This window comes from Sarcophilus harrisii, chromosome 3 (genome assembly GCF_902635505.1).
Source record: "Sarcophilus harrisii chromosome 3, mSarHar1.11, whole genome shotgun sequence".
Taxonomy (NCBI): Eukaryota; Metazoa; Chordata; class Mammalia; order Dasyuromorphia; family Dasyuridae; genus Sarcophilus; species Sarcophilus harrisii.
Window position 1 is genome coordinate 600,180,962 of NC_045428.1, and position 20,535 is coordinate 600,201,496.

The 20,535-nt window shown below is 41.4% G+C and overlaps 1 protein-coding gene across 2 annotated transcripts; it reads left to right on the forward strand.

Annotated features, from left to right (window-relative positions):
• The first annotated feature begins 16,756 nt into the window (after window positions 1-16,756).
• On the forward strand, window positions 16,757-19,357 carry LOC100916115 (platelet glycoprotein VI-like). Of its 2 annotated transcripts, XM_003766507.2 has the most exons (6): window positions 16,757-16,940; window positions 17,240-17,275; window positions 17,636-17,920; window positions 18,223-18,510; window positions 18,891-18,935; window positions 19,109-19,357. In XM_003766507.2, exons 1-6 carry the CDS (start codon window positions 16,907-16,909, stop codon window positions 19,249-19,251), a joined length of 831 nt encoding a protein of 276 aa, XP_003766555.1. In that variant the 5' UTR covers window positions 16,757-16,906; the 3' UTR covers window positions 19,252-19,357. The 2 variants fall into 2 exon arrangements, with proteins under 2 accessions (XP_003766555.1, XP_012402354.1); XM_012546900.2 differs by lacking the exon at window positions 17,240-17,275 and having other exon boundaries at window positions 16,764-16,940.
• Window positions 19,358-20,535: the final 1,178 nt, after the last annotated feature.

Genomic DNA, 20,535 nt, shown 5'->3' on the forward strand with positions numbered 1-20,535 from the left:
ACACACACACACACACACACACACACACACACAAAACAACAATATAGAATTAGTGCTGATCTGAAACACCATTAATGCAATGACAGTAGAAAGGCTTGTGTCATCAAGACATCCCTGTGATAAAATCATGAGTAAGGAAGGCATACCAAATTTCTTTTTTAAAAAATACATTCCAGTGTTATGGAAACAAAAAAGAAATGTGACCACGGAAATTTTTTTCTTCCCTGTTAAAGACAGCCCTGAGTTTTAAAAACCTTTCCAAGGCCACAGCTACAAATGGACCCAGTAATTCACTCTTTGCCATGTTTTCAATTTTAATATTTTAAAATTGATTCTTTAAGTTTTTTCATCAGTATCACTTCCTAATAACCACCTGCTGCCCTACTAAAACTCTCCCTTAGAACGACATTCCCCCTTCCGCCCCCCCCAAAAAAAAAAAAAAAACAGTTCTGAGAAGAAAATGTTCAATTTCAGGTGGTGAATATAAAGACGATTTCTTTTTCCTATCCAAGTTGATGGATTCCCTAAAACCTTTCCAGAGAGGGTAGATTGGGAAACTATAAGAAGAAGGAAGATTTTTTCCCATTATCTAGAGATCACAATGGCTGCTGACGGCTGGCCCGTGTCATTCTTCGTCCTTTCCTGACTCACTTATGTTCTTCCTGCCTTCATTCTGATGACTTCAACATTCACATGGATGTGCCCTCAATCCCCTTTGTCTCCCTATCCTTCCATATTCTCAGTTCCCATCCCCCATTCCACTTAGCCACACCTAGGGGCAGTCACACCCTGGATCTCCTGGGACCTTCCTTTCCCTTTTGTCCCTCTCCTCCCACACTTGTTCACCTGAGGCCTCCAGTCTAGGGCTTTGTCAGGCTCTGACTTCACTTCCCTGGTTTGGGCATCTCAACTTTATATTTGGCCAGTTCAGCTCCACATCCTTTGCTCATGAATCCTTTAGCTCCCTTGTCCAGTATTTCTCCTCCTGCCCACTTCCTCTGTTGGATAAACTTCACAATTAAAAATCACTTTGGCCAACTTCACTGGGCTCTCACTACAGCAAGGCAGCCCCTTAATTCTCCACAACTGGTTCCCTCTCTCATGCTTCTCGCACCTTATTCCAACCTAAAGCTTCCCAGCGCTCCTCCCAACCGCTCAGCTGAAGATTTTGCTTTTGCAGAGAAAACTGAAGAGTTCCTTTGAGCTCACCCTTCTTATCTCAAAACCCCATCAACATCTTTCTTCTTGCTCAACATACCTGTCTCTGGAAGACCGCAGCAAGGGACTCCAGATGCTGTGAAGTCTTTCCTCTGGACTCCTCATCTTTGTAGAAACTTGTGTTGCACTCTTTCTGGGGGCTGTTTTGATTCTTAGCTGTATCACTGTAGTCAAGACCCCTTTCTCATTGTTACTAACTTGAGGGGCTAAAGAGATTGTCCCTGTGGGCAGGGATAACACTTTTGTGGTAGATTGAGCTGATGGAGAGACTCCCCTTTTCTTCAGGGGTCCCAGAACCCCTTTGACAGTCTGACTCAGCAGCCCCGGGACTCCTCTGCCCAACAGGAGTTGCATGGGAACTCCCAAGCTTCTGGGAGTTACATATACCATGGATTAAATTGCCAATTTGAGGTCTCCCTTTTCCTGGCCTTTTAACCACAACATTATCTAGTCATTATTCCTTTGGTGTAAGATTTTTAGAACCATCAGGTCTTCTAACCTTTTCTAAAATTCTTCTGGCCCTACTCGATTTTCATTTCCTTTAATATTTTTTTCTTTCCTAAAACTTTATTCTTTCTTTTTCTTTGTCTCCAATATCATCCCATTTCCCTCCCAGAGGAGGGGAGGAGTGGAAAGGAAGAGCCTGGCCTGTCTTTCCAGCCTCTTTATTCCCCTTCTCACACTCTGCAATCCAACTACATTGGCCTTTTCTCCACTTCTGCACAGAACTTTCTCCCTTCCCCTCTCTTCCTTTGCATTTCTCTCCTCCTGTCCTGAAGTATGCTGTCTTCTAGATAGATACCCCTCCTCACAGAAAGATTTCCTTCAAAACACCTCTCACTGCCTTCTTTCTATGGGAAGCCCTTCCTCCCTCCCAAACAACCTCGCACTTAATTGCTTATTTGTATTTATTCTTTTTTAATTTATTCTGAATATACTGGTGAATGTATTTTTGTTGGAGGGAGATGTTGAGAGCTGGAATTGTTTCTCTGTACCTCTCCCCTGTGCTAGCAGAAAGTAAGCACTTAATAAATGCTTGTCAATTGATTAAAGAAAGATTTCTTCTTTGCGGGGGGGGGGGGGGGGGGGGGGGGGTTGCTTGTGGAAATAGATGAAGGCTGGAGATAACATGTGGAGTTAGGGAGCCAGCAAGGAATCGCCTTGTCTGGAAAGTCATATATACAGTGGAAGGAGAAACAAGGCAGTGGGAGCCAGACTGGAATGGACTTTGACTCTGGCCTGGGGAGTTGGAGGCCCGGGGAGGGGGGCGGGGGGGAGGAAGAAGGGGGGAAGTCATTGGGGGTTTTGAGCAACCCACACTTGTGTCTTCAAAGGGCAACTTTGTCATTTTGGGGGGAGGATGGCTGGGGAGGGCAGACTCCTTAGGAGGACGGGATTACAGTGTCAAGAGCTGAAGTAATTAGAGGGACTATGGGGTGAATGCAGACCCAGCTAGGTGAGCCATAGGAAGGGCCATCAACCCAAGAGGGTCTGAATTATTGTGTACAACCTGGGGGCCATGCTGCTCCCAGAGACAAGTGGGGAGACCCATTAACAGGACTGGCTTGTTTTAAAGCAGGCCTTTTTTTGTTACAGTAGGCCCATGTTGAGTTCTTGCATTGACCCCACAGCTGCTGTATCCAATCAGAAGGCCAGGCTCCAGCTGCCAGCCCCTCAGGTTATTTTTCTCCTATCAGGGAGCCTACTTGTACCCCACTTCTTTACTAACTCCTTTTAGGATTAGCCCACTTACTAAGCACCCCATGACCTTATGGCTGTCAGGTTACCCCATCTTTCCCCTTGGTAATGGTGAGATAACTCCTTTAGGAACTTAGCCCGCCACTCAGTGGTGTGACCCCCTACTTCTTCTCTAAATCCCCATTTGGGAACGCCAACAGCAGAATAAAATCTTTGCCTTTTGATTTGGAGAATTCTTTTGAGACATGTTATGATGCTGGCTCCAAACCCCAATATATTTGGGTATTCAGTCCCCTTATCCTATCATTGCTGCCCTAAGATGTTAGTGTCCCTGCTGATCAACTTTACCAGGCAGGTGGGTGCTGCCGGGAGCTCTCTGCCTCAGTTCTCTCTCTGTGCTTTCCAGGCCTAGAATCATCAATCAACACTGACCTTGCAGGGGCCCCACTCTGTATGCCCCTAACTAAACACTTCCTCCCTATGTGGGGACCCTCTCCTTTAGAATAGAAGCTCTTCAAAGGGTGGAGGGGCTGTCTGCTTCTGTAATTGTGTCCCAGCACTCGGCCCAGTTTTGTGCTCATGGCAAGCACTTTATGATGCGATCAGGGAAGCAATTCCTAGTTCAGAATAAATGTGACAGATTCACAATGGCCGATCTCTTTGGCGAAAGGTGGGTTTGTTTGGGGGAAGAGGTTACAGACAAAATGAAGGGATACAATAGACACTAGGAAGGTAAATATGAAATAGAGTGGGAGAGCAATAGGGTCACCAAGGAAAGGGATCATAGCCTGGGTGTGCCATTGACTGGCAGCTTAGATCCACAGCCGAGTTAAACACACTAACTGGAGTTAGCCAGAGTGAGGAGAAAAACACAATTAAAGGGAAGACACTATGAGGGGAGAGAGACTGAGCTCACAGTGGGTTTAGTCCTGTAAAGAACTTAGCAGATATCTTAATCATAAGCAGATGTTTTATAAGGGAAACAGCTGGGTGGGTTTTCAGGGAAAGCAGAGAAATAAACATGGGAACTCAGAGGAAGGGATCCGGGAGAAGGGGAAGTACCAAAGGAGCTCAAAGAGGAAGCAGATGGATGCACCTGGCAGACCAGGTCTCAGACCGGTCTAAAGCAATGCTAAGCAATGCCTCAAAGGTTGTTTAAAGATGCTCGGAGGTGGGGGATAGACAATGGAGGCTTGTAAAGAGTTCCTTCTTCACAATCACTATGCAAAATAGATAGTCTGGGAATTGATTATATTTGAATGTTGCTGGTTTGGCTTCTTCCTGACAAGAGTAGAGACTCAATCCACACTTAATAAATGCTTTTTCATTCATTCATTCGTGTATTTGTTAATTCGTGGGGTCATGCCATTTATTCATCCATTCCCCTACTCTTACCAGAAGCCAGGAGTCTACCTACAATCTCTTTCTGGATTTTTAGCAACACTCCACTTAAGAGATACCAGAGCCTGGGGCCTTGGGAAGTTCGGAGTTCCTGTTCTCCCTCACAAATAGCCCCCATCCCCAGGATTCCCAGCTGAACTATAATTCCTGGTAGCCTCTCCCCAGCCCCCCATAGGTAATGTGGAATCTCCTTGTCCTTATGTCTGGGGAAAGTGAAAGCCTTGGCTCTCACCCTATTTGGCCCCTTTCCTTCTCACTGGTCTAATCATTATTCTGCTTTATCTTCATGCAGTGAATCCCAAGCCAAATGGAAAAAACATGACTCTTCCCAGCCACCTCAGCCTTCTATCTCCAGCTTCCATACATTTTTTTTTGCTGAAGTAATTGGGGTTAAGTGACTTGCCCAGGGTCGCACAGCTAAGAAGTATTAAGCCTGAGACTGGATTTGAACTCAGGTCCTCCTGACTTCAGGGCCAGCACTCTATCCACTGTACCATCTAGAGGTCCTTCTAGAGGTTCCACATGTTTCAAATGCCTACTTTGGTCTCAGGTCATACTTTCTCTGATTTCCTTAGCTGCCTTTCCTCCTCCCTATTCTTTCCCATTAAACAAATAGTTATTCTGATTCTCTTCCTAGTTTTATTTTATTTTTTGTTCAGAACTTCACAAACCAGCCAAACAAGCATGTTCACCCACAAGGAGGATAGTCAGGAATCACTCGCCTGCTGCCCAATCTGTTGCCCATGTGAGGGATAGAAAATCCTATCCAAAAATGACTACTCAGAGACCTCTCAGAAGTAAAAAGCAGAAAAGTTGTTTATTTAATTAATTCTCATGAGAATGAGCAATTCCACTGTGAGGAGGGAAAGAGAAAGAGCTCACGGTAGAAGGGCTAAAGAAGGGGATAAGGTATACAGTTTTTATAGGGTTTAGATACAAAGGATTACATCATGAGTTGGAGAACATTAAGAGATAGGTGCCCCCCACCCTTTAATTGGATGTTGTTTGTGCCAAAAACAGCAGATTCCTAGTTCTGGGAGGAACCATACATCAGGCAACTAATTGGCCAGATGTTGGTAACTTGAACAGTGATAAATGTCATCATTCAAGGTTAAATGCATATGTCTAAAATCTAAGTATATATTGGCTACCACTCAACATACTCATGCAGGTCACAGAGACCTAGAGAAACTAAAATATAGAAGAGGAATTTAAACGTCCTTGGAAGTTCTTCACCTTATCTTGACTACATGCAGCTGCTGGAAGTTCTTCAACTACACACACACACAAACACACACACACACTTCTCCAGTTTGGTACACTATAATTGCACATGTGACTCTCGAGGCTATGCTGGCTATTTCCTGATTTTGTTCCTTCCCTTTTTAGTTGTTTTTCTTCTCTTCTTCCTTTCCAATCATTAGCTGCTCTCTCACCTTGCAGGCACTGAATGAACTCGAACATTACAAATACACTCAGTCAAGCAAAGTGAATTTTCTCATTGGCCATGTCCAAAGCCATGGCTAGTGTTCATCTCCTCCTGTTCAGTCCTCTGAAGTCATGGTTGGCCCTTGTATTGATCAGAGTTCCTTAGAATGTTTTAGAAGTGCTAGATCCTTTGAGAGTTACAAGAACCTCATGAGACAGGTGCTATTATTAATGCTCATTTTACAAGTTAGGAAATTGAGGCAATGACTTACCCAGAATCACATAGTAGCTAAGGCAGAATTTGATTTTCTTACCTCTAAATCCAGTGCTCCATCTACTATCTGCCTGACTTCCTGGGGTTGCATATATGTTTAAATGACTGTGGACTCTGTTCTTTGGCTGGGTTTTTTTTTCCCACTTTGCATCATTTTCAAAAAGACTTTCCATATTTCTGAGTCTTAATTATATTGTAAGATTATTATCATGATTTAACTATTCCCTTATTGTTGGCTATATTTTGATTGCTTTTTTTTGGTAATTATGCTGGAGTAGGAGGGAAAAAGAGAGAAAGAAAGAGAGACAGATAGAGATAGAGGGAGAGAGAGGGAGACTGAGGAAAAGATAGAAAGGGGGAGAAAAAGATAAGAAGTAGAGGAAAAGGAAGGAAAGAACAGGAGAGAGAGGGAGGGAGAAAAGGAGACAGAAAGAAAGAATAGAAGACATTAAAAGAGGGAGAAAGAAAGGAAAATTGCTTCTCGGTGCATATCATTTGTAGATTTTTATATGTGCCTGCTAAAAATTTTTATAAAACATATCTCAATACACTTTAGTAGAACTTTTAAAATTTTACTTTTCTGATAATTAGTTCTCATGGTAAAAATCAGTTCAAACTTTGTGGTTCTAATCTTATTAACAGTGGAGCTATGAGATGAATTTCAAATCAGGAACCAATAGTTCACTTGAAACTTCAGAATTCTGGTTCTTAAATACCCCTGCTTGTTTCTGTCTTTATCTAAACTAGATACTTGATATAAATACTGCCCAAAACAGGTTGAAGAATAATCTAAAAAAATCTATGAGGATGTGACTTGTAAAATTGATTTGTCATTTAACATTCTGCAATGTAAGTCAACAAACTGTTAAGTTGATATATTTAAGAAAAGACCCAAACTAAATATTTTTAAATGCCAATATCATAATCAGGCCCAGAATTACCTGGTTGGCGATATTCCTGTTCCCCAAAGAAGCAATACAACAGGGAGGCACCCACCTTTAGTCCTGCCAAGGTTGTCCCCTCAGACTTTTCCCAGGAACAGACACAGACTGTAATGCTGGAGAAACTGAGCAAGACAAAGATTAGAGACCAATTCAATAGTTTATTAAATGGAGAGAAATACTGGGACCAATGGATCCATGTGGATCCCAGGGCTAGATGAGACTATCATCTCAAAGAGTCTAGCCCCGAATCACGGGACAGCAAGCTTTTTATGGAATAACAAGAACAATGACATAATGGAGGGACCTAGGTGGGGATAACTTAATAGAGAGAGGTTACTGATATTATAATGACATCTAAAATGGATAAACCTTTATCTTGTCAAACATTAAGAAGGAATGTCTATAAAACCTTTATCTCAAACATTAAAAGGGAAAGGTTATAACCTAAGGAAGAATAATTAAATAGGACCATTAGAGAAACTGGGTCACAACATTAAAAGGGAACTTTGGCATAACACATACCTATACACTTCTTAGATTCTACTCTCTTTGAGTAGCTTGTCACATTTCCCTCAAATGGTGGGTTACTGATTTAAAGCTCAGATAGTGAGAACTGAAATAAAACATTTAAAATAATCTCAGATTACAGCCTCATGAGATTTAATCTCAAATAGCAAATTTCAATAGTCACACTTAGAGCTAGATACAGTAGGGATTATTCTTCTACTGTTTCAATAAATCTTTTAGCAATAAAAGGATATCAGCTTTTTGCACAAAAGATTTCCTACAACATTTTTTTCTCATATTATCCATTCTTAAATACAGCTTAAAACTCATCCTGATATAAAAGTAAATCATAAGAATTTAATAAAGTAATCATATTCTGTAACTTCATATTGTGAAGATGTGATAGTATATGCGAAAAGAATCTCTTAGAGAACATTGGCTAATTACCACACGTTTCCAGACTGACAGATATCCATCTCATAGAAACTTGTAGATTAACCTTTTAAACGAATTAAATTCCCGAGAATTTAGTCTGTGAGACTAAATCGGTCCAAGACAGAATGATAATGCAGATTATTCTAGGGATAACTTCATACTTATCATCATCACAAATCATCATCAGATAAATAATTCCTATTCAATAAAACACATTTAAATTTCTGTGCCCTCCATTTTGCCAAGGTGTGCTTCCTTGGAGGAAGAGCTCCTTCCAAGTAGACCAATTCACATTACCTTATTAGGCAGGTGCTCCCAAGAAACTTGACAAACTTTACAAATAAAAAGTTTTTTTTTACAAAGGTTTCTTTCACCTTCACTTTTTCCTTTCCACGAGTAAGCAATTGTTATTCTTCTCTTTAATAAATACCCAACTGGGAATAGCTGAACAATTGGTGGTGTTATGATAGTGCTATAAGAAATGATGAGCTAGATGCTCTTAGAAAAACCTGAAAAGATTTACATGACTGACCAATGAAAAGTGAAATGTGCAGAATCAAGGAAACATTATACAATGTGAAAGCAAAACTGAAACATGGTTAGCTCTGAATGGCTTAGCTGTTCTCAGCAATACAATGATCCAAAACAATTATGAAGGATGTGTGATGAACAGAACTGGCCATCGCCAGAGAGAGAACTGATGGAGTCTGAATATAGATCGAAGCATCCTTTTTAATCTTTATTTTTCTTGGATTTTTATTTTGCCTCCTTTTTTATTTTACAGAAGGAATTCCTCCCTTCTTCACAGATGCGACAGGTGGATTAATATGAGGATCTGTTTTGTATGACCACATATGTGATCTCGATGAGAGGAGCAGGGAGGAATGGAGAGATTTAGTACTCAGTTTTTAAAACAAATGTCAAAATTTTTAAAATTTGTAATGGGGGAAATAAAATATCAAATTAAAAGTAAAAAGCATCCAATTAAATACTTGATAGGTTTAGCATAAGAGGCATTTAATAATTCATTCTATAATTTCACAGTACCCAAATTTAAAAGAGTTAAATTTCCCAGTGATTTAATTTAACATCTTCTTAAATAGTATTTCTCAAATAATGGTTTCTCAGAAGTAACAAGAAAATTTAGAAACATAAGAATGACATTCACAACATCATGAATTTAAAGCATGAAACAAAAGCCATTACTTATTAGTAATATTAAATTCAATTTACACATGAATCAAAAGACATCATTATATGATTTTACTATTTCTATACCTCAAAACCCTGTGGAGATGAATGAGTAAAGAAGCAGCAGGTACAGATACATTGATTGCTGTAGTCACAATGCTGCACACAGGAGGCCCAGCCCAGAAGATCATCTCACTGGAAGCATCCATGAGATTCAGCAACCCCCGGGGTGTCTGAGCAGCCTTAAAGACTGCACTACTCACCTTCATGTGTGAAGAAGGGACTAGAAAAGGAGCCCTAAAAATTGTCGGTTTACCCACCCCTGGTCTGATTACCACCAATGTTATTAGTGTCCCAGTTTTCCCACATCCCCTCCAACATTTATCATTATCTTCTTCTGTTATCTTAGCCCATTTGAGAGATGTGAGGTGAAACCACAGTTTTCTTAATTTGCCATTTTTCTAATCAATAGTGATTTAGAGCGTTTTTATATGACTAGAAATGGCTTTAATTTCTTTATCTGGAAATTGTCTGTTCATATCCTTTGACCATTTGTCAACTGAGGAATGACTTGTATTCTTATAAATTTGAGTCATTTCTCAATATATTTTAGAAAGGGGACCTTTATCAGAAACACTGGCTATAAAAATTGTTTCCCAGCTTTTTCCTTCCCTTCTAATCTTGCTTCATTGGATTTTTTGGTACCAAAAACCTTTTTAATTTGATGAAATCTGAATTATCCATTTTGCATTTCATAATGTTCTGTAGTTCTTTTTTGGCCATAAATTCCTCCCTTCTCCACAGATGCGAGTATTTTCTGGAGTGGGGTTTACTCTTAATGCCTCACACTTCCCAAGCTGCCTTAAATACACAAATTTAGAAAAAATTCTAAAGAAAGTTAATCCCAACTAAGTAGAATATGTCAACATTAATAAAAGCATCCTAACTACAATTTGAAGATTCATACATTTATATACATAAACCCCCCCCACAAAATCTTGAATTCATAGAAGGTTGAGACAATAGACACATACAAAGACACAGATGAATAAGCACCCAGCACAATAAATATGCTGATGGAGTGGCCAGGCCTTAGTAATTAAGAACAAGGAGATCAATATGTAATTGACAATGAAAAATCAATTGAGATAACTCACTACCTTCAAACTAGCCTTCTAAAAATATTATTACCTCCTCTGCCACTATAGTTCTGCTCTTTGGAGAGGGTAAAGGATTCTTTCACTGACTCAAATTTTGACCAGTTATTGAATTAACAGTGTTGCTGTTCTCCAGTTAAATCACCAGAGGTCCCTAGAGATCACAGTTGTCTCACACTTCCCAAGCTGCCTTAAACACACATAGTCTGTTTCTATCCTAGCTGCATTAATTTTGTTTGTGTAAAAGCTTTTTAATTTTATATAAATAAAATTATGTTTTGTTCATTTTATGATCTGCTCTATCCCTTATTTGATTAGGAATCCTTCCTTTCTCATGATTGTATAATATACCACTGGGCACTTTTTATCTTCTTAAATGATACAACCTTTTATATTTAATTTGAGCATCCATTTGGAACTTTTTGGTCATGTATGATATAACTTATTAGTCTTTTTGGGGGAGAGCAGATTTGCCTTTTAGCAGTTTTTGACACATATTGAGTTTTCAATTAGTCTGTGTTTTCAACTGTCTTTATCAAATATTGAACTAGTTCAGTTACTTCTGACTCCTTGTTTATTTTGTTCTAGATATTCCTCTATTTCACTTAGGTTGTCAAATTTATTGGCATAAAGTTGGGCAAAGTAACTCTTAATTATTGCTGTACTTTCCTCTTCATTGGTGGAAAGTTCTCCCTTTTCATTTTTGAGATTAACAATTTGATTTTCCTCTTTCATTTTTCTAATGAAATTAACTAAAGGTTTATCTATTTTGTTGGTTTTTTCCCATAAAACCAAATCTTAGTTTTATTAATTCACTAGTTTTTTTTAGTTTCAATTTTATTGATCTCTCCTTTTATTTTAAGAATTTCAAGTTTGATATTTGATTGGGAATTTTTAATTTATTCTTTTCTAGCTTTTTTAGTTGCAAGCTCAATTCACTGATCTTCTCTTTCTCTATTTTATGCAAGTAAAGCATCTGGAGCAGCCAAACTTGATGAGAAGAGCCATGGGGAATTCTGGAAATGGACATAGGAGAAGGTTTAGGACAGGAGAATGATGGGAAATGTTTAAACAGTTGCCCAGAAGGAGAAAAAATGTGCCAGACTCCTTAACATGAACATTTTTAACAATTTCCCCCCCCCCATCACTTTTAAGTCTAGACAATGAGCAAGAAAGTAAGTCAATCCCTGACTTGCAGAATTAGTTGATTAACAGAGTGTAAATGCTCACAGTGAAATTTTAACAATCTGCTCATCGAACTAGCAGTGTATCTGGTATGTTCTGTGTCTGTATTCAATGTTTAATGTTAGGAGATGAACCTCAACCCTTGTTTTCCATTTCTGCTTTCACACATTCTCCCACTTCCACTGTCCCCTCAGGCTAGGTACCTCCAGCTCCTCTGAAACTCCTAAATCCCACCAGCCACCTTCCTGACTACCCCCCCCTTTCTTTCTTCCTTTTTGACCCTGAGCAAAGGTATCCACATATAGGAAACTCATCCTTGGGATCAGAATCTGCACTCCAGTGCCTTAGCTTTAATTGGAGCTATGCTAACCATATGGGTCTCTACAGTTCTGACTCTTGTTTCTTCATCTATAAAATGGGAATGATGAGAGACATCCTGGTTTGATGGGAAGAAAAACATTTGAGTCACAGTCAGGGAAGCCTGCTTCCTACCTGTATCGTCCTAGCCAAGTCCTTTCCATTCTCTGGGCATCCTCCAGTTTCTTTCCCTAGAAAATGAGGGTTCAGTGAAAATGTTGGCTCTATGTCCTGGATCTCTATGAATCAATGAGCTGAGATCCTCAGGTATTATAACCTCAAATGGTGACAGAAGTCCCTGTTACCAAGGTGGGCTTTTTCTCTATCAGAGATGTAGGGGGGGATGGTCAGCCAATGACTCTGCTCCATACATTAGGTAAAAGATGATTATTGAGTATTAGAGACCAGAAACAAAAAGGCAAAAGCAATTCTCTTTTCTTGGAGAAGCTTGCCTTCTCAGGGTGACAGTGAGGAGTACACAGAAAATGAAAACTAATTAGTTTTATTGAGAAATTCAGAAACTGGGCCAGTCCTGGGTGGTCTCCTGTAAGAAGATGGAATCTAGCTGAACCTTGAAAGGACCAGAACGTTCCAGGTGTGGGAAATGACCATACAAAAGTGTGAGAGGAGATGGACTGTATTAATGGGACACGCAGCCAGAATGCCAGTTCTACTGGGGAATAGAGTGTGTGCGGCAGTGGGGGCAGGAGGGCAAGTGCAACCAGTTTGGAAAGGTAGGTAGAAGCCACATCGTGAAGAAAAGGATTAAAGTGGCAAACAAGAGTTTCATTAATCTTGAGGAAATAAGCAAGGAGTTGCTCACACTTTTTTCCTGTTTAAAAATTTCATTATTTATTTTTAACATGAAAAAAGTCAAGTTCCAAATTCTTTCCCTCCCTCTGCCCTTCCTTCACACACTGAAAAGACAAGGCACATATGTGAAGTCATATAAAATGTATTTCCTTATTAGCCACGCCACTGAGCAAGGGAGATTACAAAGTAAAACCAGTGTTTTGGGAATGTCAATTTGACATCCATGGAAAGAATGGATTGGAGAAGGAAACAGAAGTGAAATGGCCAGCAAGCAAACCAGATCCCTAGCCAGAGCCTGGATGCTTTAGTAGGAACTCCTGAGGGATACCAGGGAGGTCTCTAAGCCCTCAAGCTAGCCATTCAACCTCCTTTCTGCTAGGAATTTGTTCTTCTCTCTACCCAGAACATTCTCTCAGGGATGTCCTACTGGCTAGCTCCTGTTTTATGCCCTCCAGCTCTGCCCTCTCGACCAAGAAGGACCCATCCCTTTATTCTGCCCCTTGAAGATAATTTGGATACCGCTACTCAATTTAATCAGTATTTATTCAGTTTACTGTGATTTAATGGGATCAACAATTGTTAGACAATGAGTTAAGCAGAACAGAATTAAGTTTGAATTTCTTATGATAGTTAATGGTGTAAGAATAAAAATTATGATTAATTTACTCTCCATGTACTGATGATTAGATTATATGTGATTGATTTCTGGGATAGATTTATGCTACATTAAATCTATCCCAGAAAAAAATGTTATATTAGTTAGGCCTCTTGTGAGAATTTATCTTAGCTTGTGCTATTGTATTATTAGCATTGTACCCCATTTCCTTCTGCACCCCTCCCCCATCACAACCCATGCTTGAAATAAAGTTCATGCTTGTAGAAAGTACTGTCCATCTTTCTACAGATCATTAGTCATTAATGTTTGTCCTGTGCAAAGTGCCTGCTGAGATGCACCATGGAAGACCCAATACCTTGCTAAAGGGTCTCGTGATCTGTGGAAAGCCCCTGAATACCACGGACAAAATAGTAATAATTGATAAACATCTCTGTTGACCAAATATGGAAGCTCCTTTCTTTAGCCAAATATGAGATTATTTCCTCTGCTACTCCCCCTTAGCCAATCATATGAGTTCCCTGCTCTGGGAATTTACCAATCATGAACTTGTGTTGTTTATTAGTAACTTTTGAAAGTCAAGAAAAACACACAGATAGTGAGCAGAGGGGTTTTTGACCAAAAAGAAAGATCTTGGAACCAATTGATTAGGAACCATCAGTCTCCCTACTAAACTGACATGCTCAAAGCTCTGCCTCAGCGGCTTTTGTTGCAGATTGGATTTTTTGTCTCACCTTAGATCCAACCACCTTGGAAGAACTGAAAACTTACAGGTTCCCAGAAATATCTCTGAAAACATCTTCACAAAATCCCGAAGCTTGGGACAGTACACTTTCCACCTTGAAAGCAAAGACCTGCTTTAACAAAGAGTTAAAAGTCAAGTATTAGACTGGAAAAAATGAGCCATCAACAGAAAAAGAGTCTGATCACACCACAAGGAAAATGAAAACACACTCTTAGAAGATAACAAAGTCAAAACTCCTACATCCAAAGCCTCCAAGAAAAATATCACAGGCCAGGTCACAGGCCAGGTCACAGGCCAGGGAAGAGATCAAAAAAGGATTTTGGAAGTCAAGTAAAAGAGGTAGAGGAAAAAATGGAAAGAGAAAAGAGATTGATGCAAGAAAATTATGAAAAACAAGTCAACAGTTTGATGAAAGAGATACACACTCAAAAATACTGAAGAAAATAACACCTTAAAAAACAAATTAGGCCAAATCTAAAAAAAAGTCCAAAAACCGAATGAGAATAATGCCTTAAAAGTAGAATTGGCCAAATGAAAAGAAAAGCACAAAAATCCATTCAAGAACAAAAATTCTTTAAAAACCAGAATTGGCCTCTTTGGGGCAGGACAGGGAGGGAGGACAGGAAATCCACTGAAGAAAACAACTCCTTTAAAATTATAATTGAACAAATGGAAAAGAAGGTATAAAAGTTCACTGAAGAAAATAATTTCTTAAAAATTAGGATTGAGAAAATGAAAACTAATGACTATGAGAAATCAAGAAATAATAAAACAAACCCAAAAGAATGGAGAAAATGGGGAAAGACAATATGAAATATCTCATTGAAAAAACAGCTGGACTGAAAAATAGATCCAGGAGAGAATTAAAAATTATTGGACTACCTGAAAGCCATGTTAAGAAAAAAAGAGCTTAGACATCATCTTTCAAGAAATTGTCAAGGAAAACTGCCTCGATATTTTAGAACCAGAGGGTAAAATAGAAATTGAAAGAATCCACAAGTCACTTTCTGAAAAAGATCCCAAAATGAAAACTCCCAGTAATATTATAGTAAAATTCCAGAATTCCCAGGTTAAGGGGAAAATATTTCAAGCATCCAGAAAGAAACAATTCGAGTATTGTGGAGTCACCATCAGGATAATGAAAGAGTTAGCAGCTCCTACATTAAAGCATCAGAAAACCTGGAATTTGAAATTCCTGGAGGTAAATGGGCTAGGATTCACCAACCCAGCAAAACAGAGTATAATCCTTCAGGGAGAAAAGCGGATATTCAATGAAATAAAGGACTTGCAAGCATTCCTGATGAAAAGACAAGAACTAAATAGAAGATCTGACTTTTACCAGACTCTGCAAGAAGTATTAAAAGGTATCAAAAAGGAAGGGAAATCATAAGGGACTTAATGAAGTTGGATGATTTGCATTCCTATATAAGAAGATGATACTTGTAATTCATAAGAACCTTCTCATTATGAGGGTAGTTGGAGTATATATAGAGAGAGAATGCTATAGGTGTTAGCTGAATGTGAAGCAATGATATCTAATTTTACCGTTTATTAAAGATGAAAGCAAATGTGCATCTAATGATGTTTTTACACAAAGAATTAAATCTTAGTGGAATAGTCGATATTTTTTACTGTTGCTTAATTTTTCACAACCCCCACATTCAGTTACATGACCCCACATGGGATCATGACCCACTGTTTAAGAGGCTTTGGAACAGATGTGATTCAATCATTCTTTAGAGCAATTTGAAACCTGCATATACTATATATGGCTATAAAAGCAAGCATACTTTTTCACCTAGCAATACCACTATTAGATCTTATCCTAAAAGGCATAAAAAACAATAAGGAAAAAGACATTATGTGGAAAAAAATTTTACAGCAGGTCTTTTCTGGGGACAAAGAATTGGACATTGAGGGGACATCCATCAATTGGGGAATGGCTGAATAAATTGTGTTATGTGATTGTGATGGGATACTGTTGTGCTATAAGAAATGATGAGCAGGATGCTCTCAGTAGAACCCGGAAAGAATCCTATGAGTTGATACAAAGTGAAATGCACTGTGTACAAAGTAACAGCAATATTGTAAGATGATCAGCTGTGAGTGACATAATTATTCTCAACAATGCAATGATTCAAGACAACTCTGAAGGACTTAGGATGAAAAATACTATCCATGCTCAGAGAAAGAGCTGATAGTATGTGAATATGGCTTGAAGTATAGTTTTACTTTATTTTTCTTGAGGGTTTTTTTTTGGTTTATGTTTTCCTTCACAACATGACTAATATGGAAACGTTTAGCATGACTACACATGGATATCCTATATTGAATTGCTTACATTCTCAAAGGGGTGGGGAAGAGAAAAGGGAAGGGATTCTGGAATTCAGAGTTTTAAAATGAATATTAAAATTTGTTTATATTGCTGGAGAAAAAATAATAAGTTAGAAATTAAAAGAAAAAGAAAAAGAAAGATGACACAAAAACTGCTACTGGCGTCTTGCTCCTGGGAGCTAGCACTCAGGCCTGATAGCCCTTCCTGGGTGCCTTCAGAGCTCTCAGTCCCACTGTAATTTCCTGCCAAAGCCTCCTAGGTCCTTTGCAGGGCTGAACAACATGGCACCAGGTCATGGTCTCACTTGTGTTTTGGGACAAGGCTGTGTCTCCCTCATCTCTGGCCAACTCCCCTTGGCCAGCCCCATCTCCCAGCCTGGACTTTCGTCAGCCAGATCACGCAACATAGTGGGCTTTTGTGTCATCACAATAGCTCCTGCAGCCATGGGGTAGTTACTAGACAGGGTCCAAGAAGGAAAAAGCTCATGAGGGGAAAACTCTGAACCTGGCCATAGGGGAGGAAAGGACCGACCTACCACCGGCCTTAGCCCATCTTCTGCCCCTGTCCAAGGTCCTCACGGTTCCTTAACATCTCAGTTCAGGAACATGCCTGGGTCCTTGGCAGCCCTACTCTGTCTTGGTGAGTTTTGGGGGATTCTGGGATGGGAAGAAGTGGGGTCACAGGTCCTACAGGACAGGATGCTCTGAGGCTCAGAGGAACTTCCCTAAAATTCCTCTGTGACCTTAGGCCAATCTTTCACTTCCCCGGACCTCAGTTTCCTTATAGATAGTTTCCTTCACAGATGATCACTGAGGTCCTTTCTAGCTTTACTTTTGTCATTCAATGATCAGAAGACCTCTCCCAAAGTGTCTAGGGATTCTAGGGTTTGGCTCTGGGTGGAGGGAACCTCTCTTCTCTCACTGGGTCCTCTCTGACAGGGATGTATTTGAGCCAGAGCATCATGGCACAGAAAGGTGAGTCCTTCCTCTCAAACCCCCTTTTTTTGTCTTCACAGCTTAGCATATAGATGGCTACTCCCAGGGGCCCAGGGGTACGGAGGATAGGGATAGGGACAGCATCTAGGCTCTTTGAAGAGCTGAGGATGAAAGACCAATGGAGTGAACCCCTAAATTCATCAGGGGGTGTTGGCTGGGCTGGGGGAGGGGCATCTTAACCAAAGGGCATTCCTTTTGGGAACTAAGTAGGGAAAGCTCCCATTAATCCCTGATCCAAGTCAGGCGGGACCCCAGCCCCCAACTGACCATCCCAACTTTTGAGGGAGACTTGGGGGGAAGTTCCTTCAGAATGGCAGGCTCTATCTGCTTCACTTCCAGACGATCTCCCTAAACCTTCCCTGTGGGCTGTGCCTGGCTCTGTGATCCCATGGGGAAAGTCCGTCATTGTCCGCTGCCAGGGTGCGGAGGGGGCCCACAGGTTCCTTCTGGAGAAGGATGGGAGCACAGAGCTAAGAGATATGCTAGAAGTACCTGGGCCCTGGAAGGAGGCTGAGTTTTTCATCCCAGACATAGCAGCTGAGACAGCGGGGCGTTACCGATGTCGATACCAGAGACAAAGCCACTGGTCAGAACTCAGCGACCCTTTGGAACTGGTGGTGACAGGTGAGGGGCCACGAGCCCAACCGGGTCCTCTTTCCTGTCCTCCTCCTGTGGGAAGGAGGGTGAGGGAATCCCAGAAACAATGCAGCTGGGAGGGGCTCTCGGGATCACTTGACAGAGGAAACCCAGAGAGAGGGGAGGTGATTGGCTTAGAGTCCCCCCACTAGTCAGAGGCAGCCCTGAGATGATTTCTTGGAAATCTGCCCCAGCCTATTGACCCCCAGACTCTGGGAGATGGCATTCAGGACTTTCAGGTGGAGACCAGAGCTCCCCTTCATTATTGTCTCCCCTTGTCTCTCTCCCAGGACTGTACCCCAAACCCTCCATCTCAGTCAAGCCAGCCTCCACCGTGGTTGTGGGACAGGGTGTGACCTTGCATTGCGAGTCACAGCTCGGGTCTGACAGATATGTGCTCTATAAGACGACGGGAGCCAACGCGCCCCATGCTCTGCTCTCCAGTGATTACCACGCCAACTTCCCGTTCCCCGCTGTTACCGATTCCAATGGCGGCACATACCTCTGCTACAGTTTTGATAGTGACTTCCCCTTCCTCTGGTCAACACCCAGTGACACCCTGGTGCTCAAAATCGCGGGTAAGGAGGCAAGGAGAGGAGGGCGGGGTCCAAGCCCAGCCACAGCTCCTCTCAATTGCTAGACAGTCAATGTGTCCCATTGACCCTGAGGGCTGACTGCTGTCCAGGGTCCTTACAGAGACCAGCAGAACTACTTGCAGCCAAGGGACAGGGTCTGTAAGAGGTCCATTATCACCTGGAGAGGGGGGACTACAGGAAACCAGTCTTCTTTCCTGTCTTCAGCCCTGCCCTTTCCCTAGATCAATCAATGACCTTCTGTAGCTCAGTGAATCTGGAAGCAAATACCAGAGACCCCCAGGAGAGAAGGTAGCTCCAGATTGCCCCAGGAGACAAGGTAGCTCCAGATTGCCTTATCTTTCTTTCTCCTTTTCCCTGATCAGGAAGCTCTCAGGACAGTCACTTAGAACACGTGACTCCAAACTACGGTAAGTGACCACAGACTTCCCAGCTTCACAGACAGGCTTCTGAGTGTCAGAGCTTGATGGCCTGGGGGGTGGGGGGGAGGGAGGGGGGCGGGGAATGGGAAGAACCTGAAGATCCTACCTGGTTCCTGTACCAATAACAGCTTCTCCTGCTCTTTTCCTTGTTTCCCTCCTAGATTATGCGACCCAGCATCATAATTTCCTTAGCCTCCGGCTAGTACTGGTTGGAGTAACTTTGGCCATCCTGGGGGCTTTGGTGAATGAAGTCTGGCGTAACAGGGGGTCAGCCCAACTTCCAAATAAGAAACCCCTTGCCTGAGCAACCAGAAAGATAGGTGGGATTGCAAATGGATGGACCTCTGGAAGATCCCCCTAAGGGTCCCTAAAGCCACAGATGGAGTGAACCAATAAAGAATCTGGGGAAATTTCTGGCCTGATCTCCTGGGATCCAAGGGTATTCCACTTGGCAGTCGGGGAAGGGGAGCCTTTCTCAGGCCCATCCCCAAGTCAGGCTGTCCCCCGAGCTTTCTCAGGTTTATCTTATCCTGGTTCCCTATTCTTGTCCAAGGTGCCAGCATGTCTTAGTATCTCAGACCAGACATTCACTAAGCTGCCCCGTGGCAGTGCAAGGAAGGTATCACAGACCTAAGTAACTGAGGTTAGTCTCCTGAGCTGCTGCTCAAAGGCCCAGTGCCAAGGTGTTAGGAGTGTTCACAGGAGGAAGCCGCCCAGCTCGAAGGTCTCAGCCCTTGATCTAGGGCCTCCTCCTGCTCTTGCTCCTCCCAGACCGCTTGCCCCTTTGTTGTCTGACCCACTTATCTTAGTTCTGAGGGAAGGCTGAGGTGACAGGTCAGTCTCCACAAAAGGACCTGGGATCTCTCTAAGCTGTCCATGGCACCTAAGCCAGGGAGCACAAGGGGCTCACCTCCTGCCCTCCGCTCTCCTGGGCAAGTGGAAACCCAAGAAACATTAGGAGTCATCACTAATCCATAGGAAACGAGAATTATTTAAAAGAGAGAATCAGGGCAGAAGAGGCAAAAGTCTGCCCTCCCGGAGCCTTCATTCTAATGGGGGAGACAGCACGGACCCCACAGACAGTATTTGTCTACAAGCTACATGCACACGAACAGGGCTATGTCAATAAAGGACAAAGTGAAAGGAAGAGGGAGGGGATTTGAGCTGAGTTGTGAAAGGCAGCTCTGGGTTCTTGGAGGCTGCATCAGTCTACAAAGAGAAGCTGCTTTTGCTGATTTTTCTTGTGCAGCATGACAGCTATGGAAATGTGTTTAGAAGAATTGCACATGTTTAACCTAGATCTGCTTCCTTGCTCTCTTGGGGAGAAAGGAGAGAGGGAGGAAAATTAGGAGCAATAAGATTTTACTAAGGTGATTCTTTGCATGTATTTGGAAAAGTGCAATACTCTTTAAAGATAATAAAATTTAAAAAAAAATGGTAGGTGGAATTCAGATTGTGAAGGGCTTTAAAAATCAAGCAGAGGTTGTATTTGGTTTCACCCTTGTGAAAAGCTGAATGTTGAAAAGTATCTTTGCCTGTATTTGGAAAAATAAAATTCTACTTAAAGATAAAATGAAATTTTTAAAAA

Bases quoted from the DNA above. Each gene is read 5' to 3' on its own strand.
- LOC100916115 (XM_003766507.2), top strand. From the start codon at position 16,907: ATGCCTGGGTCCTTGGCAGCCCTACTCTGTCTTG. The intron at 17,921-18,222 runs GTGAGGGGCCAC...TCTCTCTCCCAG, and splicing joins TTTGGAACTGGTGGTGACAG to GACTGTACCCCAAACCCTCC. The intron at 18,936-19,108 runs GTAAGTGACCAC...TTTCCCTCCTAG, and splicing joins ACACGTGACTCCAAACTACG to ATTATGCGACCCAGCATCAT.